A 22,008-nucleotide genomic window follows, 5' to 3' on the forward strand; every position below is an offset into this window, starting at 1 on the left:
AACCACACAGCTCTCTTCTGATGAGCTAAGAGGCTTGCAAAAGGTATCATTAACAAGCAGAGAAGCTGAGCTCCTGTTTGCAGCTCTGAACTGACCCTCCACTTACCTGGCTGTGTCGGGACTCGCCATACTTGCCGTTGAGATTGGTCCTGTGACAGTTCTTATACCACCAGGCCCCTTTGTATGACATGGCACAGTTTGTGACGGCAACATCGTTGTCTCTGTCTCTGGTGGAAAATGGGCGCCCTTGATGATATGTGAGTGAATCCCCTGCAACAGAAGACAGGTCATTTTCCTTCTGCCTGCAAAGGGACAGCTCAAGCTGAGTTCATGCATGTATGTTTGTCGCTCGGTGGCTGCACTGGTTTTGGCTTTGTGCAGAACAAGCACTGAGTGCTTTTCCTCACTTCCGCTTTCCCCTCTGCTTTCTCCTGGGAAAACCCACTCTTTACTTCCTAAAAACCCAGTCGGGTTTTTCAGTGGATTGACGTTTGATCTGATTCAGCATTAAAGGGCAGGTGTTCCCGGGGAAAGCAGTGAGGCGAATAGAAAACTACTCCGACCCATGTCTAGAAAGCATGGGACAAGTGGAAAACTGCTTGGACCCCTGCTTTCTAAGGGCAGGACAAGCAAAGTGCATACGAGCCCCAAGTTGTGAGAGTGGCCCAAATTAAGAAGCAAGCAGAAGCGGCTTCTTGGTGTTGCTGCACGTATGTGGTGCACAGTGTGGAAGTCTTTTTGTGTTTCAGGCAGCCTGGCATATTGTTTGACACCCCCTGCCCCAGTACATGCATCTTTTATGCTATTTCCAGAACCATGTTAGTCTCTGGCAGCATCTTCTAGGCTGGTTAAGAGCACCTTCTGTTGCATTGACACCACTGTTTTTGCATCGTCCCACCCTCAAGAACAACTGGTGTAATTACACGACCCATTAGGCATGTCTACCTCATAGCATCATGGATGGCAAAGGAAGCCCTCTCACTATCCTCATTCTGATCAGGAGGGCATAGGGCATGTCTTCTCACTGCCTTGGCATCAGTGATGTTTCCCAGTCTCTCCCCCTTCCCCCATTCAGAGTGAAGAAATGAGTGCAGCATGGCAGAGGATATCCTTATGAACACACAAAGCAAATAATTGGGCCTAGTACACAGAGTTCTTAAACTCCCTAGCGAGGAACTTCTGTGTGGACACTTCTCCTTTGGGTGGGGATTCTGTAACACAGGAGACTGTCCTTTTTGCATCCTTCTGCTTCTGAGGAGACTCTCTATTCTATCATGCTTCTAAACTTATCAGACATGTGTCTGGGGGCTCCACACACACACAGCCTATTCTGAAACCAACTTTTGGGTTTTGTACCTGAGAGGTTTTCTTACCTGTATTGTATTTGCTGCCTGCATTGAAATGTAAGTAAACCTTTTTTGATTATCTTACTAAAAATGTGTGGTTCCCTTTCTGCAATTAGGGTGATGAAGGGGAGCTCCAGAGACCACACATAAAAGGGATACAAATGTGTAATTGCCTTATTCCTAAACTTTAGTAAGATGCAAAACATGCAAGTGTTGTACTCTGCTAAAACAGATTCACAACCCACCTACTTTTCATATTCCTTGCACAAACACGGGATAGGAGGTATAAATTTCAATGTGCAGATTTAATCATCAGTCCATCACCTACACATTGCCATCAGTATGGCTTGAGGAACGTGGAAAGTTCCAGTTGCCATAACAGGTGAACACTTTGTCACCCTTTGAGCTCCTTTGAAAATTCACTGATGGGGGGGGGGGGGAGAGAACAACAAAAATGTTTGCAAAAATCACCCCCACCCCATTTTTGGCTCAGCATTAGACTGGGTTCCATTTTAGAAGCTCATCATCACTGATAGATACAAGAGGGAGACAGATGTTTACATCTTTTGGCCAAGTGTTATATTGGCGCATATGAATCTGCAGTCTAGGGTTTCAGATGAATGGGTCCATCTACCTCATCTAAGCCACTGCGACATGAGATGATCTTATGTGGAGATGTCAGGGGTTGAACCCGGGACCTTTTGCATGCAAAGAAGGATCACCACCAAGCTATGTTTGTTATATCCTCAGGAAACACTTGGGCTTACCTACTACAGTGGTGCCCCGCAAGACGAATGCCTCGCAAGACGGAAAACTCGCTAGACGAAAGAGTTTTCCGTTTTGGAGGTGCTTCGCAAAACGAATTTCCTATGGGCTTGCTTCGCAAGACGACAATGTCTTGCGAGTTCCTGCTGGATTTTCCCCCTTCCCCCCCTTTTTCTAAGCCGCTAAGCCGCTTATCAGCTGATCCGATCAGCAGATAAGCCGCTAAAAGCCGTTAATAGCGCTAATCCGCTAATCCGTCAATGGGCTTGCTTCGCAAGACGAAAAAACCGCTAGACGAAGAGAATCACAGAACGGATTCTTTTCGTCTTGCGAGGCACCACTGTAACTATTATAAAGGCCACACTGCATACTTTCAAAAAAGCTGCTGCATGGGCCCTATTTGTATATCCCTACCTTATGAATTAAACTGGGGGAGGAGGAGAATGAAATACATGGGTGGGGTGGAGATAAATAGAAATGTGTTTGGTTTGCATGGAGAGAATTGGCTGATCTCTCATGTGGGTGAGGCGAGAGCTGCTAAGCCTGAGGAAAAATGTCTTGGAGTAGCGAGTGGGACTGCGCCCTGAATCTGTACCAGCAGTGCCATTGTAGTCCCCTATCCGAAGCTTGTACAGGCTCCTGGCATCTCCAACAGAGAATTTGTCATAATATGCGAAGGCTGTTTCCTGGCCGTCTCTCATATCTATCCGCAGTTCATAGCGCCCCTGTGATGTGATCTTGTGCATATTGTCTAGTCCTGGAAAGACAATAAAAAAGAGTTTATAGGGTTGCATGCCTAGAAATCATGTGAACAGCACAGTGTAAGAACTGGCTCTCAATGCACATGCTGCGATGTGGAATTGGGAGTAAAAGCAGAGTGGAAATTTGCCATACTCCATGTTGTTGTTGTTGTTCAAACCCCTCTGTCCTGAGTCTAGCCTTTGTTGTCCAGGAGGTGCAAATTGGATGTGGGTTCTGGATAATGGTACCCAGAAGCCAAGCCTCATGCTAGAATGTCCATTTGTTGCTCTGTGCTTCCTCCCTAACCTAACTGGCCGTTATAAGAATGCATGGAGTCAAGTGTAGGTCAGCAATAAAAAACACCATTGTCTGTTAACTCTTTATAAAGATCCATGAGAACTGGGAAATAACTATTTTATCCCAATATTCCATAACCCAAGGGTGGGGAATCGCTGTTCCATGGGCATACATTGGGGAAGGGGGAACAGGAAACCCCCCACATTGTGTGGGGGCCTGTGTGGGGCCAACCAAGTGTCAATCACCATGACAGCAGGTGACAACTTCAAAGGACAGAATCAGGAATGCACTCCTAATTTTTCCTTTCTTCCTTTGCAGGTGCAATGTGCATTTAAGAAAGATTTTTTGCCTTTGCCATCCAACGAGTTCAAGCTGGGCAGCAAGGCACAATGTTCCTTTGCTGGAGTAACTTGAATAACTTGAATCTGAGCTTTGTGTGCCAAGAAAATGCCCTGCCACAAATGAGGCTTGCAGCTGGATTCGGCTCTGTGACAAACCCTGCTTGCAGAAGAACTGTTGGGAGCACATTCTAAGACCCCTGACTCTTCTTTCTTTCTTTCTTTCTTTCTTTCTTTCTTTCTTTCTTTCTTTCTTTCTTTCTTTCTACTGTTTTTATTTATTTTCCTGGTACAGAAGATAAATTTTGAGGAAGCAATTGTTACAACAGTAAACAATAAGTAACTTGTCCTGATAAGAGTACAGACTTTTATCATGCCAGGTGTTAAAGTTTCATTTGATTCCTCTAAGAGATCATGCCAGATTTCCCCATGAGTGCTGGGTGGATTCCTGCCACAGTCTGATCAACTTATGTATTCAATAAACATTTGCCATATGAGAAACTAACATGCCAGGTGAGAGCAGCAAAGGGCAAACACAATCCTGGCTGTTTCTTTGAAGCCATGTCTTTTTCTGGCCCATACCTGACTTCAGGTGTGGGGCAGGTGAGCATGGCTGTGGCAAAACAGCCTCATGAGCCAAATTTTGATCCCTGGTGGCCCCAATTTGGCCTGTGTGACATAAGCTGTTGCTTTGGCCGTGCCTCACATAAGCTGTTGCCAGTACTCTGGCCTCTACAGCCAGCTCCTCCACAGTCCCCTGATTGCCCCCCCCCCCACTGCTTCAAGAATGGAATAAACTCATCAGACGTAGCCTTGGGCTCATCGGCTACACATATTTCTGCCTATAGGGTGAATTGTTTTTCTGCAATCTTTCTTCTTCACAGATAGCTCATGAGAAAATAAAAACTCAATAAAACAAGTTATATTTTTGGCAGTGCTAAAATTCCTACTTTTGCCACTAAAAATACTCCAGGTGTGTCTCTGCTCTGCTGGAGTTATATAGCAGTTTGCAAGCCAGGCTCCCTGTGCCCTCTGGAAGGATCCTGGTAATTGTAGCTTGGTGAACGTGTTGAGAATTGTGTGTTAGAAACCTTGAGCTCCTCTCATAGAACAGCAGCTCCCAGAGTTCCCTGGGGTGGTGGAATTATTATCAAATCAGTTTAATTATGTAGTGTTGATACATCCTTCCTACGCACCAGAGATAGGGCTAACATATTTTGTGTTAGATGTACATTTGCTTGATGTAACCCCAAAGAATTCCTCAGTTTATGCTTGGGCTTTTCCCTCAGCAGAAACTGCCAATCATGCTGAATAGCAGAGTTTATCTGTGATGCAGACAAAGCACATTGAAATGGAACGAAAGACCCCATCTAGCTTGTTTTGTGAGCAAAAGGATGTTTGACCACAGTTCCATGGGGGCTAAAGGGCAATTAAGCTTGCTGCACTACCTAACAAATGAAGCAGCGACCAGGTCCCAGTTACGAGCCTTTCATGCCACGGAGCCCATCATTAATGAGGAACACGGACAGGACAAAGAATGGAGAAACCTGACAAGTCAAAAGGCAGATTGATGGAGAATGCAGGAAGAGTGAAAGAGACAGATAACTGTCTGATGATGCACAGAAGGCAAAGAAGAAATGAATGACACAGAGAGAGAAACCAAGTGCGCCTGTTGCAAGACGATATGATGGACAGGTGTCTGGTTTCATGGCTGACAGTGACAGGGACAAGAAAAGGGTAAAGGTTTGTTACCCAGCCAGAACTCATCCTCTAAGTTTCCAAAGCCAATACGATAATCTGCCCACTTCCGAAAAAAATCTGTCAGCCCATTCTGCCGTCTCTGAAACACCTGCAGAGGAAGAAAGGACAAACCTTATGATATATGAGACACGTATACCTGTGGATGGCCTTTGTTACCGGGGAAATGGCAGGAGAACATGTGACCCTTCCAGGTGGAAACTTCAAATGAATAAACTTTGTTTTAAAGTTCAGATATAAAACCTCAGGCGTCCCCATAGATTATTGTATATACATGAACATATGTATGCTCTGGGCAGAGTCACTGCACTTCATACATTCTTTTTATAACGCCTTCCTAGCTGTTCCAGAAAAGACTGAAATATTGTCTTGCTGCCATGCTCATTCCAGAAAATAAGGGATGCATCCCAGGTTTATCTGATCAACTTTTGCTGGACCACCTTTCAAGCAAGTCACTGTGGCAGGATGGGTATTATATTGGATATGTACCATCCCTGCTCAGCCATGAGAATATAAAATTATCAACAACAGAACCCAGGTTTCAACTTTTGTGTTCAAATCAAAGGGAAGCACATTTAGCTCCACAGCACAGAGCAACTCGGTCTGTAGGGCCCATAGCATGAAATTGGACAAGCAGGCTTTGAAGTGGATAACACAGAAAAATACTTTCCTTCAAAACTCTACGTTGGCTGTATTAAGAATCCATACTGTACGTTTATTTGGCTTGTACAGTGGTACCTTGGGTTAGAGACGCTTCAGGTTACATACGCTTCAGGTTACAGACTACGCTAACCCAGAAATAGTACCTCGGGTTAAGAACTTTGCTTCAGGGTGAGAACAGAAATCACGCGGCAGCGGCGCGGCAGCAGCATGAGGCCCCATTAGCTAAAGTGGTGCTTCAGGTTAAGAACAGTTTCAGGTTAAGAACGGACTTCCAGAATGAATTAAGTTCTTAACCCGAGGTACCACTGTACAGGTATGTGTTCTGTGCCAGGAGCAGTATGGGTTTAAAGCTATACTGTCCACTCTTGAGGACAACTGTCCTCTCCCTGACTTAGGCTACACCTGTACATGACCTCATAACAGCTCCCTGACTTTCTTGAGTCTTGAAGTTTCTATTTCAAGAAAGTAAACACTATTCCCTGTTCAGCTAACTTCCTCCACAAACTCCCTCCATTGATTTCCTTGGCTTTCACATCCACCATAGTTAAGCTTAGAAAGGTACCATAGCTGCAAGAGTTCCAGTGCCGGCTTGCGCCTCCTACTGCCACAGGTCAAGGTGCATCTGCTTCCCTGTTTATTAACATTCAGGAGGAATTTAAATACATTCATGTTAACCTGGGAATATGAGGGCTGAAATATACTGCTTCTGACAACCATGAAATTGTTAGTTGTGAGGACATGTGTCATAGAGCGAGCCGGTCAGTAAATCACAGTGATTTACTCTTTTATTAGCAAAAACACGATCTTCATAGACTTGGCTGAGTGTCAGGCCTAATGAGCACAACAGCTCATGCACGATAGGTCTTATTCCATGAAACCATTTGCCAAGACTAAAGGTCCCCACCTCCCCACAGCCATCTATGTCTCCTCCTCTCTGGTGCTTTCCCCAAGCAATTGGAGTCTGCGCCTGGATGAAGCCTATCTTTGCGCCACCTGTTTCATCCCCTCCTGGTTCTGGGAGGAAGGGAGCTTGTTGCAGCAGGAGTGGTGGACACCTCCGACTCTTCACCAGCCTGACTCATCTCTGCTTCTAGACCTCCCTCCTCTCACTTGCTTGCTTCAGATTCTGCCTCTGATTCTGGACTTCTTTCTGCCACAGACTCTCCCAGCTCACTAAACCCGGTTACCTCTTCAGCTTCTGACACGTCCTCTTCCTAGTCTTCACCCTCTGACCACTCATCATTGTCCCACTACCAATCCCTGGGCTCTGAGCCTTCTTCCCTTGGTGGTTCCTCAGCTGGTTCCACCCACCATTTCTCCGCACCCAACCAGTCCATGACAAAATGTGACTCTTTTTAAATATTCTTCATGTTTATAAACAATTGTATTATTTTACTGTTTGGTTGTTTGCCACCCTAGGCTCCGTTGAGAGGAAAGATGGGGCAAAAATATAATCAATATTAATAGCAATAATGTTGGGTGCCATAAAGTTTACAGGCAAAAGTCAGCCCTATGTTATCCCGGCTTCTTTGCACACCTTGCAGCTGCAGCTATTCAGTCACAGTGGACTGCATTCTATTGCTTTGAAATATTCCCTCACAGTACCTGGTCACCCATCAGGTATCTACTTAGCCACCCACCAGGCAGCTGAATGATGATGTCAGTCCCACAAGAAAAACTAACCACCTTCCCTTTTGCCTGAGCAATGTCTGTTCCCCGTTGCTAACTAATAAGGCCACTGGCAACCTTGCCCATTACTCTTTGACTGAACTCTTCATGGTGGTACACCGTCCCCTTCATTAGCAGCCTTGGGGCCAGATTTCCCAGGTCCGTGTTAAGGTAAAGGGGACCCCTGGCCATTAGGTCCAGTCGTGACCAACTCTGGGGTTGCGGCGCTCATCTCGCTTTCTTGGCTGAGGGAGCCGGTGTACAGCTTCTGGGTCATGTGGCCAGCATGACTAAGCCACTTCTGGCAAACCAGAGCAGCGCACGGAAACGCCGTTTACCTTCCCGCCGGAGCGGTACCTATTTATCTACTTGCACTTTGACGTGCTTTTGAACTGCTAGGTTGACCGAGCAACGGGAGCTCACCCCGTTGCGGGGATTCGAACTGCCGACTTTCTGATCGGCAAGTTCTAGGCTCTGTGGTTTAACTCACAGCGCCACCCGCGTCCCTTAGGTCCATGTTACTCCTGCCTTAAGACAGGAATTGATCATCTGGTTCCACAAGGAATGACATTTCCCTAATGCAGAGGAGGCTTCTGTCCTCTTAAGGGTCATTATACACTCTGGTTACCAGCCTGTGAGCAGGGACAAGCCAATGCCCTCATGGGTGGTCTGACTCTGCAATCAATGTGGCGCCTCTTAGCAGTGAGCACTTCACAGCTATGGAAGGCTGTCAACAGGGGATACAAAGATATAATGCGCTTTCTGAAAGATGCTCTGAAAAGGTACCTATGTGCTGGTCCTCCGCATTACCAGGAGGCACATTGGAAGGCAAGACGGTAATATTTATATAGAATGCAAATGTAAAATCCTTACAAGTGAAAATGTGAGCAAAACTGGCTTTGTACCACACCTTGATTAACATTTGGTTGGGACCACAAAGAACCAGGAAAAGTTGCTTCTGAGGCGAAATCCTGCCTGCTAGCCTTTCGGGGGCCATCCTGGGTCTATTGTGCGCTTCCCGTAGCTGCCATATGTTGAGCAGTGAAATGCAAATTTTGAAAGACACCGTCGATTAATTTCCTTGATAGCATCATGAATCAACTCCAGCTTCACTCTCCAAAGGAGTTGCATGTGTCAAATAAATCACCAGGAATCTCTCAGAGTGTAACTATTATTAACTTAGTCCCTAAGGCATGGAAAATAGAGTACCCTGGTGAGATGGTTCTAGTTATTGACTAGTGCCTTTTTCTCTTTTCTTTTCTTTTCTTTTCTTTTCTTTTCTTTTCTTTTCTTTTCTTTTCTTTCAAAGCCTAACTACACAATTAAAGGCATGCAACACTGTTCCCCTCCCCTGGCCTCTTGGTTTTTCAAAGAGAAAAAGCTGCTTTGGGAGGGGCAATTTAAAAGTTGTACCAGGTGCTAATTAACCCTTTCCCTGACTGTTGCTGGACTCCAGGCTGCTACCTCCACAGATTATTGTGTTTTATCCTCACAAAGATACATGTGGAACTCTATGGGGAGAAAAACTGTGTGGATTTGGAGCAGAGAAGCAGCAGAGGGATAAAACATTTAGGCCCCATTTATCCATTCTAACTCCTTCCCTCCTTTTTCTCAAAAAAGAAAAAATTGTGTGTGAGAGAGAAAGAGAGAGAGAGGCTTCTTCACATAAATTTAAATAACAGTGTGTGCACTGTATCCTCCACAACAGCTAAAATGGACGCCATCTTGTCAAGCAAGCTACAGGGTAGACCTCAGAACCCAGCAAAATTGAGGCTCCTCCTGCACAGTTGTCATTCATCATTGTGGGACTGTGCCTCCAGGCTGCCCATTGCCTCTGCTCTCTTAAGATATGGGATGTAGTGGCCAAATTTATACTCTTAGAACTGCTTCACATATTACATTTATCTAAAATACTATAAAGGTAAAGGGACCCCTGACCGTTAGGTCCAGTCGTGACTGACTCTGGGGTTGCGCGCTCATTTCGCTCTATAGGCTGAGGGAGCTGGCGTTTGTCCACAGACAGCTTCCGGGTCATGTGGCCAGCATGACTAAGCCACTTCTGGTGAACCAGAGCAGTGCACGGAAATGCCGTTTACCTTCCCACCGGAGCGGTACCTATTTATCTACTTGCATTTTGACGTGCTTTCGAACTAAGTGTGAACAGTGAGTGAGGATAAACTTGTTTTTGCAAATATATGCATCATATATATATTGCATCATATGTACTTACTAGTCACAAGGAAGCCAGGATTGGCTGAAGCACCCTACTGAAAAGATCCTTAGCATCCTGGTAGTCTGGCTCTTGCATGAATGGGGGTGACAATGTTCACCATATGTAGGCAGGTTTCAAGTGAAGAAATGAAGACTGAAGGGACACTGCCTGCTTTGGCTATGTGCTGGTTCAGGGAGCAAAGGTCATCACACTTCCCAGGCACAGTGACATTTTCACGTCTCCTACCATTGGGTTGGTAAAGCTTGGCACCTGTTGCCCCTCAGAGCCCTGCCCTTCTAACTGAATTTTGCTACAATAAAATTCCAACTTACTTTCTTGGTTTAAGGCTCTTTTTAAAAAGATAGAGAAAGCTGTCAGCTGCCTTAGACTGTCCTAGGCCAGTTTAAAAGCGAAGAGATAAAAAGAGAAGGAAAAACATTATCCTACGACATGTTGTCAAAAGTTCAAAATATAACTCAGTAGTTGCTGTGTGTGAAGTGGCAGACATTGTGCTGCATCTTGCCTTAGTGCTCATGTGCTCAATTGTGAGCTGGATGCATACGCTTTTCCCTCTCCACGGAGAGACTTAATTTCTAGAAACTAAGGAAAGTACTCAACCATGAAGAATTATAACTTCAGTCACTCAGTTTAACAAAATGTTAATAAGGCATTCCACACATACCCGACTCAGATATTGGACTCATGAATCACATAACTCTGTGAAGCCATTAAACCCTCATAAATATGACTTTTTGATTGAAGAAGAAGAAGAGGACTTGCATAACAAGTTTGTTTGCTGACTTACAATCCATCCGCCTCCATCCGTGGTCATATCACAGTACACTTGCACTCTCTGGCCAAGATCCCCATTAAGAGAGATGGTGTAAACACCGTTCATCATGTCGCCATTCATCAAATGTTGGGCACAATCTTGAGGATTCATAAACACACGGCCTCCTGTAAAATTAGTGCAGTGAACACGTCAGCAGTGATATCACACCTCTGCTTGCCTATCACATTGGCAAACACTTTTGTTCATGATAAGCCAAGACCATGACAGGGAGGTCAGATCCTGTGAATGCTCTTGCTGTATGGAGAATAAACTGTGAGCATTTTTAAATTTAAATCAGTTTTGCTGATAACGGGGACACTAAGGGACACTTCGAGTGTCTGATATTGCACAAAGAAAAGATGGAAGACTGGAGGAAGTTGAGGGTATTGGTTTAATCTAGTCTAGGACTCCAGGTGGCAACAGGTATCAGGGATGAGTCTTCCTGAGAACTTTTTAACTTAGGACCTTCTATACTTAAAGCATGGGTTCAACCAGACTTCCTTTTGTGACAAATTTCTAGGCATAGATCCAGACTTTAAAGCTCTGTGTCCAAGCAGGTTTGTTTTTGTCCCAGTACTTTCCGCTGGAAAAACTATGTTTTACTGCTGAATCAGAGCAAACGACAATCAGGTTTTCTGCGGATTGCTGTTTGATCCAATTCAGTGGTAAAGCACAGGTTTTCCTGGAGAAAGCACTTGGGATGTGGAGTTTTAAAACATGGACCTGTGCCTGAAGAGTGTGGCACAAAAGGAAGGCTGGGCGAGCCGCATGAGGAAATGGGCCTCCTTAAGCAGAGGGTCAGCTTATTTCAAGGAGACTCCAGGGCCTTGACAAGACCACCTACTGGAAAATCTGGGTCTCCTACAGACAGAAATCAATGAAAGTAAGATTTTCATTGGCCCCAGGGCAGGGGTTCAGTGCTCTGCAAGCTCGTTGTCCAACCCATGGCTAGTGGAAGTTGAGGAAATATATATAAAATTACCGAAAGAGAAATGGGGGGGACACGACCAAATCTGATTAATTTCTATAACTATACCATGGTGATTTGATGTTTCTTGGTGCCAATGATGTTGTTTTATAAGTACAGTGGTGCCCCCAAGACGAATGCCTCGCAAGACGGAAAACTCGCTAGACGAAAGGGTTTTCCGTTTTGGAGGTGCTTCGCAAAACAAATTTCCTATGGGCTTGCTTCGCAAGACGACAATGTCTTGCGAGTTCCTGCGGGGTTTTCCCCCTTTCTCCCCCCCCTTTTCTAAGCCGCTAAGCCGCTTATCAGCTGATCCGATCAGCAGATAAGCCGCTAAAAGCCACTAATAGCGCTAATCCGTCAATGGGCTTGCTTCGCAAGACGAAAAAACCGCTAGACGAAGAGAATCACAGAACGGATTCTTTTCGTCTTGCGAGGCACCACTGTAAAAGTGTGGAAGTCCGAGCGCTTTTAAAAATATTTATTTACTTATTACATTTATATACCCCCTTTGTCTTCCAAGGAGCTCAAGGTGGTATATGTGGTTCTCTCCCTCCCCATTTCATCCTGACAACGACCCTGTGAGGTAGGTTAGGCGAAGTGATGGTGACTGGTTCAAGGTGAGCTTTATGTGTGAGGGGGGATTCGAACCCTGGTCTTCCCACTTGGTCCACACGTCCCCTCGCCCTGCTACTCTTTAGTGCAAAATTGGAACAAATGCCAATCTGGAGAAAACCCAAACTGCCATTTTCTCTGAGCACTAAAGAGCGTTTCCCCCCAGGGGGGAGGAGCACTAGGACAAGAGGAAGTCTGGATAAGCCCTTAGTCTTATATCACAGAATTCTCTCCCCCTCACCCCCAGAACAACCCACTCCCCTCTCAGCCAACAAAAGGCTAACTGTGGTTACCCCTCTGGAAGGAGCCTTGCTCACAGAATCTCCCCTCCCCTCCCGCCCTCCTTTAACTATTTCCTCCTCCTTAACTGTTGCTCTGTCAGGGGACTTGTTTCAATTTCATAACATCCAAGCCTTTTGTGAATCCCCTGGTGCTCCATAGTGATTACTTATTTCAATTCATATTCTTACCTTTTGAACTCTAAACAGACCTTGGAAAACCTGGAAGACTTGGAAGACATTAATAATAAAGTTTCCTTTATGCCACTTATCTCGCAATTCTCCTAGAATCTCATGTACATGTGAGCCACAACGGACAGCTATTAGCATGGCTGGGGGAATGAAACCACCTTGTTATGTCTCTAGTTAACCTGAGCAGGTTCAAGTCTTTCAGTGTACAACTGGGGATTTTCTCTTTTCTTAATCACACTTTATTGTTCTCCTGGAAAGCCTTTTGAGAATCGAAGGAGGCTGGTGCTGCGATTCTTAGCTTTCTAGGGTCAAACTGCACATTATGCTGAGGGCATGTTTGAATCCTGCACTTGAGGTTCCCTGCATCTTTTGCTTTAGAAAGATCAGCTGCTGACGATGGGGTTGGAAACTAAACTGGGGTTGCGATCTTCAGGGAGGTGTTCCTTCACCAGACCTTTCTCCTGCGCTGTATTCATGTGGAAATTTGCCCCCCCCCCCCATTATTATTTGTCTCTGGATTCGCTATGTTCTGCAGATTTGCAGATTTAGCTTGGGAGGCAAATGGCAGTGGCGCAAGTGGTTCAAGGCTACCTGTCATCCTGACAGAGAAAATTCAAACCAAGCTGGTTTTCCTGACCTGTAGCCCAGTCACTTCGCCACTATATTACACCAGCTTTCTGTCATGTGTCTCATAACCCTGAAGCCCTTACTGCTACGTTATGCTGACTTTGTAATGAAAATACACAGAGTACAGAAGTTGGTCACCTCAGCATATATCAAAATATACCAACCATGTAAAAACCAGCGACACTACACTGAATTACGCCATGAGGTCTGATATGCTTTTCATCTGTCAGCAAGATCAATCTAAAAGCTCTGCATTGGCTTTCATCCCTAGCAACATAAGTCACCCTAATCCTTTACACTAACTGAAGTGGAAGGGAGAATAATGCAACAGCCACCGATCTATAGCTGTATGAGGCAAGCAGGGTTTTTGGCTGTTGATAGCGGTTGCTGTTAACCGGCAGCCTTTTCAAAAACCTTTTCATGCACATCAATGAAGAATATATCTGCAGAAAGTTCAAAGGCAGCCCTTTTAGAATCCTAGATATAAACACCAAGTGATTTCAGAACTATATGGGTGGACAGCTCCTTCCTGCTTCTTTTGAACAATTTAGGTACAGATGTAATTGGATTCAACATCCAACCACTTTTGTGCACCCCCTTTCTAAACAAGCCGTTCCACTCTGGGTCCCTCTTGTGCTGTTTCACAATCTTCATGAGTCTACACAAGAGCATTCTCCAGTGAGATATTATTATTTCTGTAGACACCTGCTTCTTTCTTCTAAATGCACCTATTTGTAGCGTAAACTAATCTAAATTCAGGCTGTGGAATCTGATTTTTAAAAAATACTTGCTATATTATAAAGAAACAGATGTTAGGCAGTCAAACCTGTAGACAGAGCTGTTCATTTTCACTGACCCAGGAAAACACTGTTATGTATTGTTGGATGAACTTCAGTTATTTAGGCCTGGAGCTGTGTGCAGGATGCTTGGAGGACATTGACCTAACACCTTAATGTCTACCTTGCCTTGTAACAGTAGCTGCAGTAGACTGCCTAGTTCAGTCCTGTAGTTAATCAATGGCTTCCTGCTGGTCCCAGGGGCATTTAAAGAGACGAATGAATAGTAATTCCAGAAGAAATTCATGGGGGACTCAGAGGATCCTTTGGGGCAATGTAATCAAGTGGTGGCTGGGCAATTCCAGGTACTCTTGAATTTGCCTAGTCTAGTTCAATTTCAATCTAGTTTTGGGTAGAAACAGAGACTTACACTGGAGGAAACACAGGAGGAGTGTGATCCTTCTGGACCTTTGAGCAGCTCTGGATATCACTGACCAGGGTTCCTCCCTGTACTAACTATCTGTGGTGGGAGCTGGGGGCCCAGAAAAATGATGTTTCTGCTTCTATATTGATCATGGGCTTCAGAAGTGGTGTTGGGAGATTGCCACTGTCCCCTGGCAGCTGTTCTGTGGTTTGCCACAAGGTTTTATTTTGCCCCTTGTGCTATTTAACCTCACCCAGAAGCTTCTTGTAGAGGTTATCTGGAAATTGGGAGTAATGTGTCACCAGTACATGGAAGACTCCCATTTCTACCCTTTTCATCAAATTCAGGTGAAGCTGTGGAGGTGCTAAACTGCTGTCTGCAACTGGTCATGGACTGGATGGAGGCCAGTTAATGGAAGCTTGGTCCATATTAAGGTAGAGGAGGTTTTGGTGAGTGATATGTTTGGTGGTGGCATTCAGTCTGTTCTGGGTAGGGTTGAACTTTCTTTGAAAGATCATGTCTACAGTTTGAAGTGCTGTTAGATCTAGCCCTATCTGTAGAGGCGTGAGCGGCCTCTGCAGTTCCAGCTAGTGCAAGAGCTGTGATCCCTCATAGACAGAGCTAGCCTGGCCATACCTGCACTCACTGGTAACATCTCACCTCAGAGAGGTTCACAGAGAGATCCACCTGGCACTGTCTCTGTCCTCTTTTCAGTGCCCAGTGAACACCTTTTTTTTATTTGCCCAGGCCTTGCCCTTTACATTTGTGACTTTATGCTGGGTTTTTCTACCTCCCATGACTTGTTTGTTTTTGTATGCTTTCAAAAATGCATTTGTATTCTTGCACTTTTATGCTTTGTTTGCAAACTGTGAGCCATGGCAGATACGTAGCTAACAGATGTCCTAAATAAAAATAAATGAAATGATAAAAAAGGAAGACTCCCTCCTGCGATCTTGACATGCACCCCATCAGATTTAAACTTGGAGCCAAACAACTGTTCTGTGGAAAAACCTTTGGGACGGTTGAAGAGAAGGGCTGTAGGTCCACCTTGCATGCAGAAAGTCCCTGGTTCCATCCCCAACATCTCCAGGTGGGGCTAGGAGAGACTCCTGCCTGAAACCAGAGAGCTGCTGCCAGTCAGTGTAGACAATAAGGAGCTAGATAGAGCCATGGTTTGACTCAGTATAAGGCTGGGCTGGATGAATCCCTAGCCAGAATTAAGATCACCGGAAGAAATATCAACAACCTCAGATATGCAGATGACACAGCCTTGATGGCAGAAAGTGAGGAGGAATTGAAGAACCTTTTAATGAGGGTGAAAGAGGAGAGCGCAAAATATGGTTTGAAGCTCAACATCAAAAAAATGAGGATCATGGCCACTGGTCCCATCACCTCCTGGCACATAGAAGGGGAAGAAATGGAGGCAGTGAGAGATTTTACTTTCTTGGGCTCCATGATCACTGCAGATGGTGACAGCAGTCACGAAATTAAAAGACGCCTGCTTCTTGGGAGAAAAGCAATGACAAACCTAGACAGCATCTTAAAAAGCAGAGACATCACCTTGCCAACAAAGGCCCATATAGTTAAAGCTATGGTTTTCCCAGTAGTGATGTATGGAAGTGAAAGCTGGACCATAAAGAAGGCTGATCGCCGAAGAATTGATGCTTTTGAATTATGGTGCTGGAGGAGACTCTTGAGAGTCCCATGGACTGCAAGAAGATCAAACCTCTCCATTCTGAAGGAAATCAGCCCTGAGTGCTCACTGGAAGGACAGATCCTGAAGCTGAGACTCCAATACTTTGGCCACCTCATGAGAAGAGAAGACTCCCTGGAAAAGACCCTGATGTTGGGAAAGATGGAGGGCACAAGGAGAAGGGGACAACAGAGGACGAGATGGTTGGACAGTGTTCTCAAAGCTACCAGCATGAGTTTGACCAAACGGGAGGCAGTGGAAGACAGGAGTGCCTGGCGTGCTCTGGTCCATGGGGTGACGAAGAGGCGGACAAGACTAAACGACTAAACAACAACAAGACAATTTACCATGTACCTCTGGTTTGAAGCCTTAACTTTGTACTCCACTCCATACACATTTTTGCTTTTGCCTCTTTTGTGTGGGGAAGAGGGAGGGTAATGCATTTCAGCTATGAAATTTAAGTCAGTCATAAAAACCAGTCTGTGCATGTATGGAGGGGGGTAGTCTGGAGGTACCAAGTTTATCTGTTAAGCAATATCAACTTTGGCATGGGCCAAGGGAATGTGTCTTTAAATCTCAAGGAAAAAAGATTACATGTTTTCTTTTAAAAAAGCCAATCTTCCGATGGGACCTCAGTTAAAAGTGATTGTGACTCAGCTGAGCAACCTCAACAAGCCTCTGGCTGGCAAGGAGATGCTCCCTGGAGCCTGATGGGATCCTCTTTGGGCTCTAGGGCAGTGTTTCCCAACCTTTTTTGGGCAAAGGCACACTTGTTTGAAGAAAAAAATCTCGCGGCACACCACCATTACAGCCCCGTGACGTGAGCGCGCAGCGTCACGCCGGGAGGGACGCACGAAAGTGAAAGTTTTCGATTTTTTCCCCTCCCCCTTGCCGGGGAACCTCCAAGCTTTGGGGGTGGGGGGGGAGGAGGCAGCGCAGCAAAGCGAGGGACTGAGGGGCGGCGGCAGCTGAGGCGGCGGCGGCTGTTGTGGTGGTGGCGGTGATAGCGGGCGGAGGAGGGGGCGGCGGTGGGGCCGAGGTGGCCGGCGGCAGCGGGGGAGGCGGTGGCGGGTGGAGCAGGAGGGCAGCCGAGGCCGGTGAGGGAGTAGGGTTGCCCGGGGCTTGAAGAGCCGTCGCCGGGAGTTGCTGCTGCTGTTGTTGCTGCTGCTGCCCGGTCATGCCGGCCTCCTCCTCGTCCGCTGTCTCGCGCTCCTCCCTTTTGCACGCGCTGCCCCGCCGCCGCTCCATTGGCTGGGTCCTGTCAGCTGATCTTCCTGTGTGTGTGTGTGAGGGGAGAATGGAGAGAGAAACCTCGGCACCACCACCGCGGAGCCGTCCCCGGCTCGACGCGGATCCTCGCCGCCGCCGCCTCTCACCGCCCGACTCGCCCGCCTCCCTCCCACGGCACACCAGCCAACCTCTCACGGCACACTAGTGTGCCGCGGAACACCGGTTGGGAAACACTGCTCTAGGGTGGGATCTCCTCATAAACCACTAGGACTCTCCAGGGTGATCCCCATTATACATGATTTCACGTATGCATGTAGGGGCCTGGAATGGAACTCCTGTGGTGAGTTCCAGCACATTTTCTTCTAGAAAGAAAGCCCTGTGTAACTCTCTCACCTGTAGTGAAGATGGTAGAGGTGAACCCACTCCTCACAGCATCCTGGGCTGCTTGCAGGCGCACTGTGTATTCTGTGTTTTCCGAAAGCCCTTCCAGGCGGATCCAGGTGTCTTCTGCATCCACAATCAATTCCTGTGCTCAGTCACGAAAAGAGATGGAAAATCAGAGATGAGAAGGAGAGATTTGTGGGGCTTACGTACATGACTGGCCCAAGACATTTTGGCACCTGAGGCAGAACCCAAAATGGTGCCCGCCTGCCTGCCAGAGAAGATGGGGTGAGGAAAGAACAATATCAGGAACAAAGGGAGAGGGTGGAAAGAAAGATCTACATCAGGATCTGCTGCCCCTGTGGACCCTGCTGCCTTAGGTGGTCACCTCACCTTGCCTCATGGGTGGGCTTCCCCTGCTCAGGTACGTAATGCAGAAATGGAACCTGGAGGCATTTAGAGGATCAGGATTCTGGTCTTGAACTTAAAACCTGAGAGGTGTCAGGTTGTGTGAAAGCAGTCCTTCACATCTGGAAAGAGGCTGGAAGTAAATTGTGAGAAGTGGAATACTGCTTAGGCACTTCCCTTGTGAATGTCTAGCAGGAAGACCAAGGGTTAAACACCCCCTTCCCGTCCTGCCATTCTCCTGTGCAAGTGCCCGTGTCCCCAAATTTATGTTGCAAGAGAAACACAGGAGTGGGAGCCTCATGTTTCTCTTGCAGTGTTGGATTCTGCCCCCAGCTAATGAGGGGTGTTAATTCCATAACTTCAGTTATGTCTGAACAAATCACACAAGATGTTCTCGGACACAGGAGAGGCCTGCAGGAGTGATATGGGGTTGTGGAGCCCTAATGGATTTTATACATGATGAGGTTTGTGTAGTAAAACTACTCTTGTTCCCCATTTGTAGCACACAGTCCATCTTCCAGCTTGTCTCGCGAATTTGCTTTATTTCGCAAAATGCAATATGTCATCCAGATAGTGAACACAAAGTCTTTTCAAATGCAGCGCTTTACAATGGTGACATTAAATGTGCCATAGCTGATGCAATTTTGGATAAGAGGATGACTCTATTCTCCTTGACACCTTGCTGTTTAGCTTCAGAAATGGTATCTCATGAAGTTTCATGACTTTCTCAATTGCTTGTTTTGTGTCCTCCTTGTGTGAGTGAAGGCCACAAATCATGGCATTAGAAATGGCAGGCAAGGACAAGGGTACCCCCCTCCCCTCCAAGAACCCACTTGTTACATGCAGGCAGAGATCAGGTGCTGTTGCTGGCAAAAGACCTATTGCCTGATTATTATGCAATGGCTCAAACAGGGGTGGGAGATGCCTTGAGTAACTGTGTGAGAAAATGGTGGCTCGTGCTAGGGAAGACTGCTGGCCAGTTTTACTTGTATGCTATTTCTTTCCATTAGTATTTATTTCATGCTATGCAAATACTGTGCTGAAATGGTAACACAGCAGAGCTACTGTAACATCAAACAAAGGACCTGAAACAGAGAAAAAATGGCTTCCAAAGCAGTGACAAAAGGGAGGGGAAGTGACTATGAAAACTGCAAAAAAAAAGAACAAAAAATGGATTGAGGGTTTTTTTCTGGGGGGGGGTAGTGTGGTGGTGGATGGGAATGAAATCACAACCTTCAGGCAAAAACAACCCCCCCCTGCACACCTGGAGATCATCTGGCTCCACCCTGGCAATGAGAGACTTATTGGAAGAAAGGACCCACCTTTCGGCTCCCATCAGGTGACCGGTAAGTCATGATGTAGTTCTCAATCTCAGCCATAGGAGGCAGCCACGAAAGCAGGGCACTTCGCCGAGTCACTTCACTTGCAGTCAAATTTGAAGGAGGATCCAAAACTGTTGGCAAATGAATGAGAGTAGGGCAATAATTTTGTTGCAGGGTTTTGTGATATGCAAGCTACAGTTTGAATACTCAAAGATATAAAAATCCTTCATCTGGAAGTTTGTTTCCTATATTCCACAGGAAAACAAGTTGTCAGTTGTTATGAATGCTATTTCCTGGCAGTGAGAATTAATAGGCTATACTTACGAGTTGTAAAGTTGGTGAAGATGGTTCTGCTGGTGACGGGCCCATTGGTGGCATACATGGTGACGCCGTAGCTGGTACTGGGCAGCAAACTGATGAGTTGGTACTCCTGGTTGGTCCCGTCCACTAAAATGGTTTCTCCAGCACCTGAAATCAGGGGATGGATTGTACAGAACACAAAGCTTTTGAAATGGCAGCCTTCTAGTGTGAGATCCAACTTAAATAAAATAGGCTTTATGGTCAGATAGCCATGGGGAAAAGGAGGAGCCTGATGGTGGGCTTACAAAATTGTTGTCCAGATAGTGACAATAAGTTGGCAGTTGCCCCTGCTGGAGAATCCAAACTTGCCAGTGGTTCAGCCTCCAGGCAGGTCATAGCCTATGCAAATATGTCAAGTCTTAAAAATCAGGACTATTGGATACTTGCTGGAACTTGGGGATGGACCACTCATAAGACTGAGATTAATGTGGAGAACAATTAGGTTGTCAGGACTGGGAGCTATGCCAAGGTGAAAGGAAACATCACTTCATGGTGGGGGGAAATTGATTGTGTGAATCCATCCTACTACAGGAGGAATGTTACACTGGAAGTAGAGAATGTTGCAGAAGGACAGCAAAAACTCTGGACACTTTGGTCTAGAAGGTGCCAACTTGGCATCTAAGTGTGCCTGTCAATACCTTCTGTAGTGCTTGTGAAAGTTTTCAGTAAATATCCCCTCAAAAATGCATGATCCACGAGAGATTGCTTTTCCTGATTAGTTCCCATTTGCACTGGCTCACCTTCTCCTACACTGAACATGCATTGGATTCCAAGGTTAAATATCTCTTTTGGAATTGGCAGCCATTTTGTCTTGTGCTACATATCCCACAGCAGCCATCTTGTGACTGAAACCAACAATATTTTCTCAAAATCCCAAAAGTTCCTGGACCACTGCATTTCGTGCCAGGAACTGTGAGAAGGGGTGGTGATGACTTGCAAAGTTCTTCATTCCAAATAGTTCCAAAGTTCTTCATTCCAAAGTGGTGGTGACCTTGACGGTCAAGGCTGGTGTTCTGGAAGCAAAGCATGGGCCAGGTGGTTGGACCAGGCAGGGACACTCTAAGTGCAACTGACCTTCACTCAGGGGTGTAGCAAGGGGGGGTGCAGTGGGGGCGGTCTGCCCTGGGTGTCACCACTGAGGGGGGTGACAAAATGCTGGGCGGCACTCACCGCAGGACCTGCAGCGTGCCCGAGCCATGCGTGTCTCCTGGGAGTGATGTGGTGGCTTGGGCACCTGCAGGCTCCGCGCTGCCCAAACAATCCTCCCGTTGCCTACCCCCCCCCAGCTGTAGGGCAGCTGAGTGGGAGGAGGCAGGCAGATTCAGGAGGCCCCATGGTGTCCCCGTGGGTGGCCGGCCCCGCCCCCATGGGCCCCACGCCAGGCGCCCGATCAACTTGCTCCGCTGCTGCCTTCACTCAGACAATACTCAAGACTGAGGAGCCAGGCCAGAGTCTCAGACTTTCAAGGCCCAGATGAAATCCTATGGGCCCCTGTGTTATCAGCTGAACTACGGTCGCATCCTCTAGCACCAGCACAGTGCCCTAGAGGGTAAATTGGCTGCTAGGACCCTCCGTTTGAGACACACATACCCGTCCCCTGCTTCTTCACACCAACCTCCTCTACCTGCCTCTTTCGAATACTCACAGCCTGTCACAGGGTGCTCCCTCCATGCCCCACACAGTCCTGCATACCAGACACAGACATACCTGTGTCATGTGTGAGGACAATGACATAATTCTCCACTTCAGCCATGGGAGGGTCCCACTTCAGCAGGGTCTCCGTTGGGGTGATGTTCGTGGCAGTCAAGCTCTCTGGATTATCCATGGCTGCATAACAAAAAGGCAAGGTAAGGGAGTCAACACAGGAGTTGTTTCTTTGCCTCAGGCATCAGCCATGACAAGGACCTGGAAGCAGCTTAAAGTCCAAAAACCATGGAGCAAAAATGTAAGGCAACTAGAAGGAACTACGTAGCAGCCATATGCTCACGATTCAGCAGCAAGTACTGTATCCAAACCACAAGTCATTGCATGTGAAGCAAAGCAAGCGCCCAAAGGAAAACCGTGCTGTCAGGGAACTGACATTGGAGCGAGAGGCGAAGGGGAGGCTCCCAGATG

General features: G+C 46.6%; 1 protein-coding gene and 1 long non-coding RNA gene across 4 annotated transcripts in view; one reads left to right on the top strand and one right to left on the bottom strand.

The window, feature by feature from the left end:
• Positions 1-4,406, top strand: part of LOC310708675 — a 30,917-nt gene extending 26,511 nt beyond the window's left edge. The window contains exon 2 of the long non-coding RNA XR_014527148.1: positions 3,468-4,406. This is a non-coding gene — a long non-coding RNA (uncharacterized lncRNA). The remainder of the gene's footprint in view (positions 1-3,467) is intronic.
• TNR (tenascin R) overlaps positions 1-22,008 on the bottom strand; it is a 392,290-nt gene that overhangs the window by 1,766 nt on the left and 368,516 nt on the right. For all 3 annotated transcript variants that reach the window (XM_083507034.1, XM_083507032.1, XM_083507033.1), the window contains 8 exons: positions 21,601-21,720; positions 19,858-20,001; positions 19,534-19,664; positions 17,816-17,948; positions 10,594-10,745; positions 5,240-5,336; positions 2,707-2,868; positions 107-270 (listed from right to left, as the gene is read on the bottom strand). In XM_083507034.1, coding sequence (XP_083363160.1) covers positions 107-270; positions 2,707-2,868; positions 5,240-5,336; positions 10,594-10,745; positions 17,816-17,948; positions 19,534-19,664; positions 19,858-20,001; positions 21,601-21,720 — 1,103 coding nt within the window. The remainder of the gene's footprint in view (positions 1-106; positions 271-2,706; positions 2,869-5,239; positions 5,337-10,593; positions 10,746-17,815; positions 17,949-19,533; positions 19,665-19,857; positions 20,002-21,600; positions 21,721-22,008) is intronic.

This window comes from Podarcis liolepis, assembly GCF_965112155.1.
Source record: "Podarcis liolepis genome assembly, chromosome: 6".
Lineage (NCBI taxonomy): Eukaryota > Metazoa > Chordata > Lepidosauria > Squamata > Lacertidae > Podarcis > Podarcis liolepis.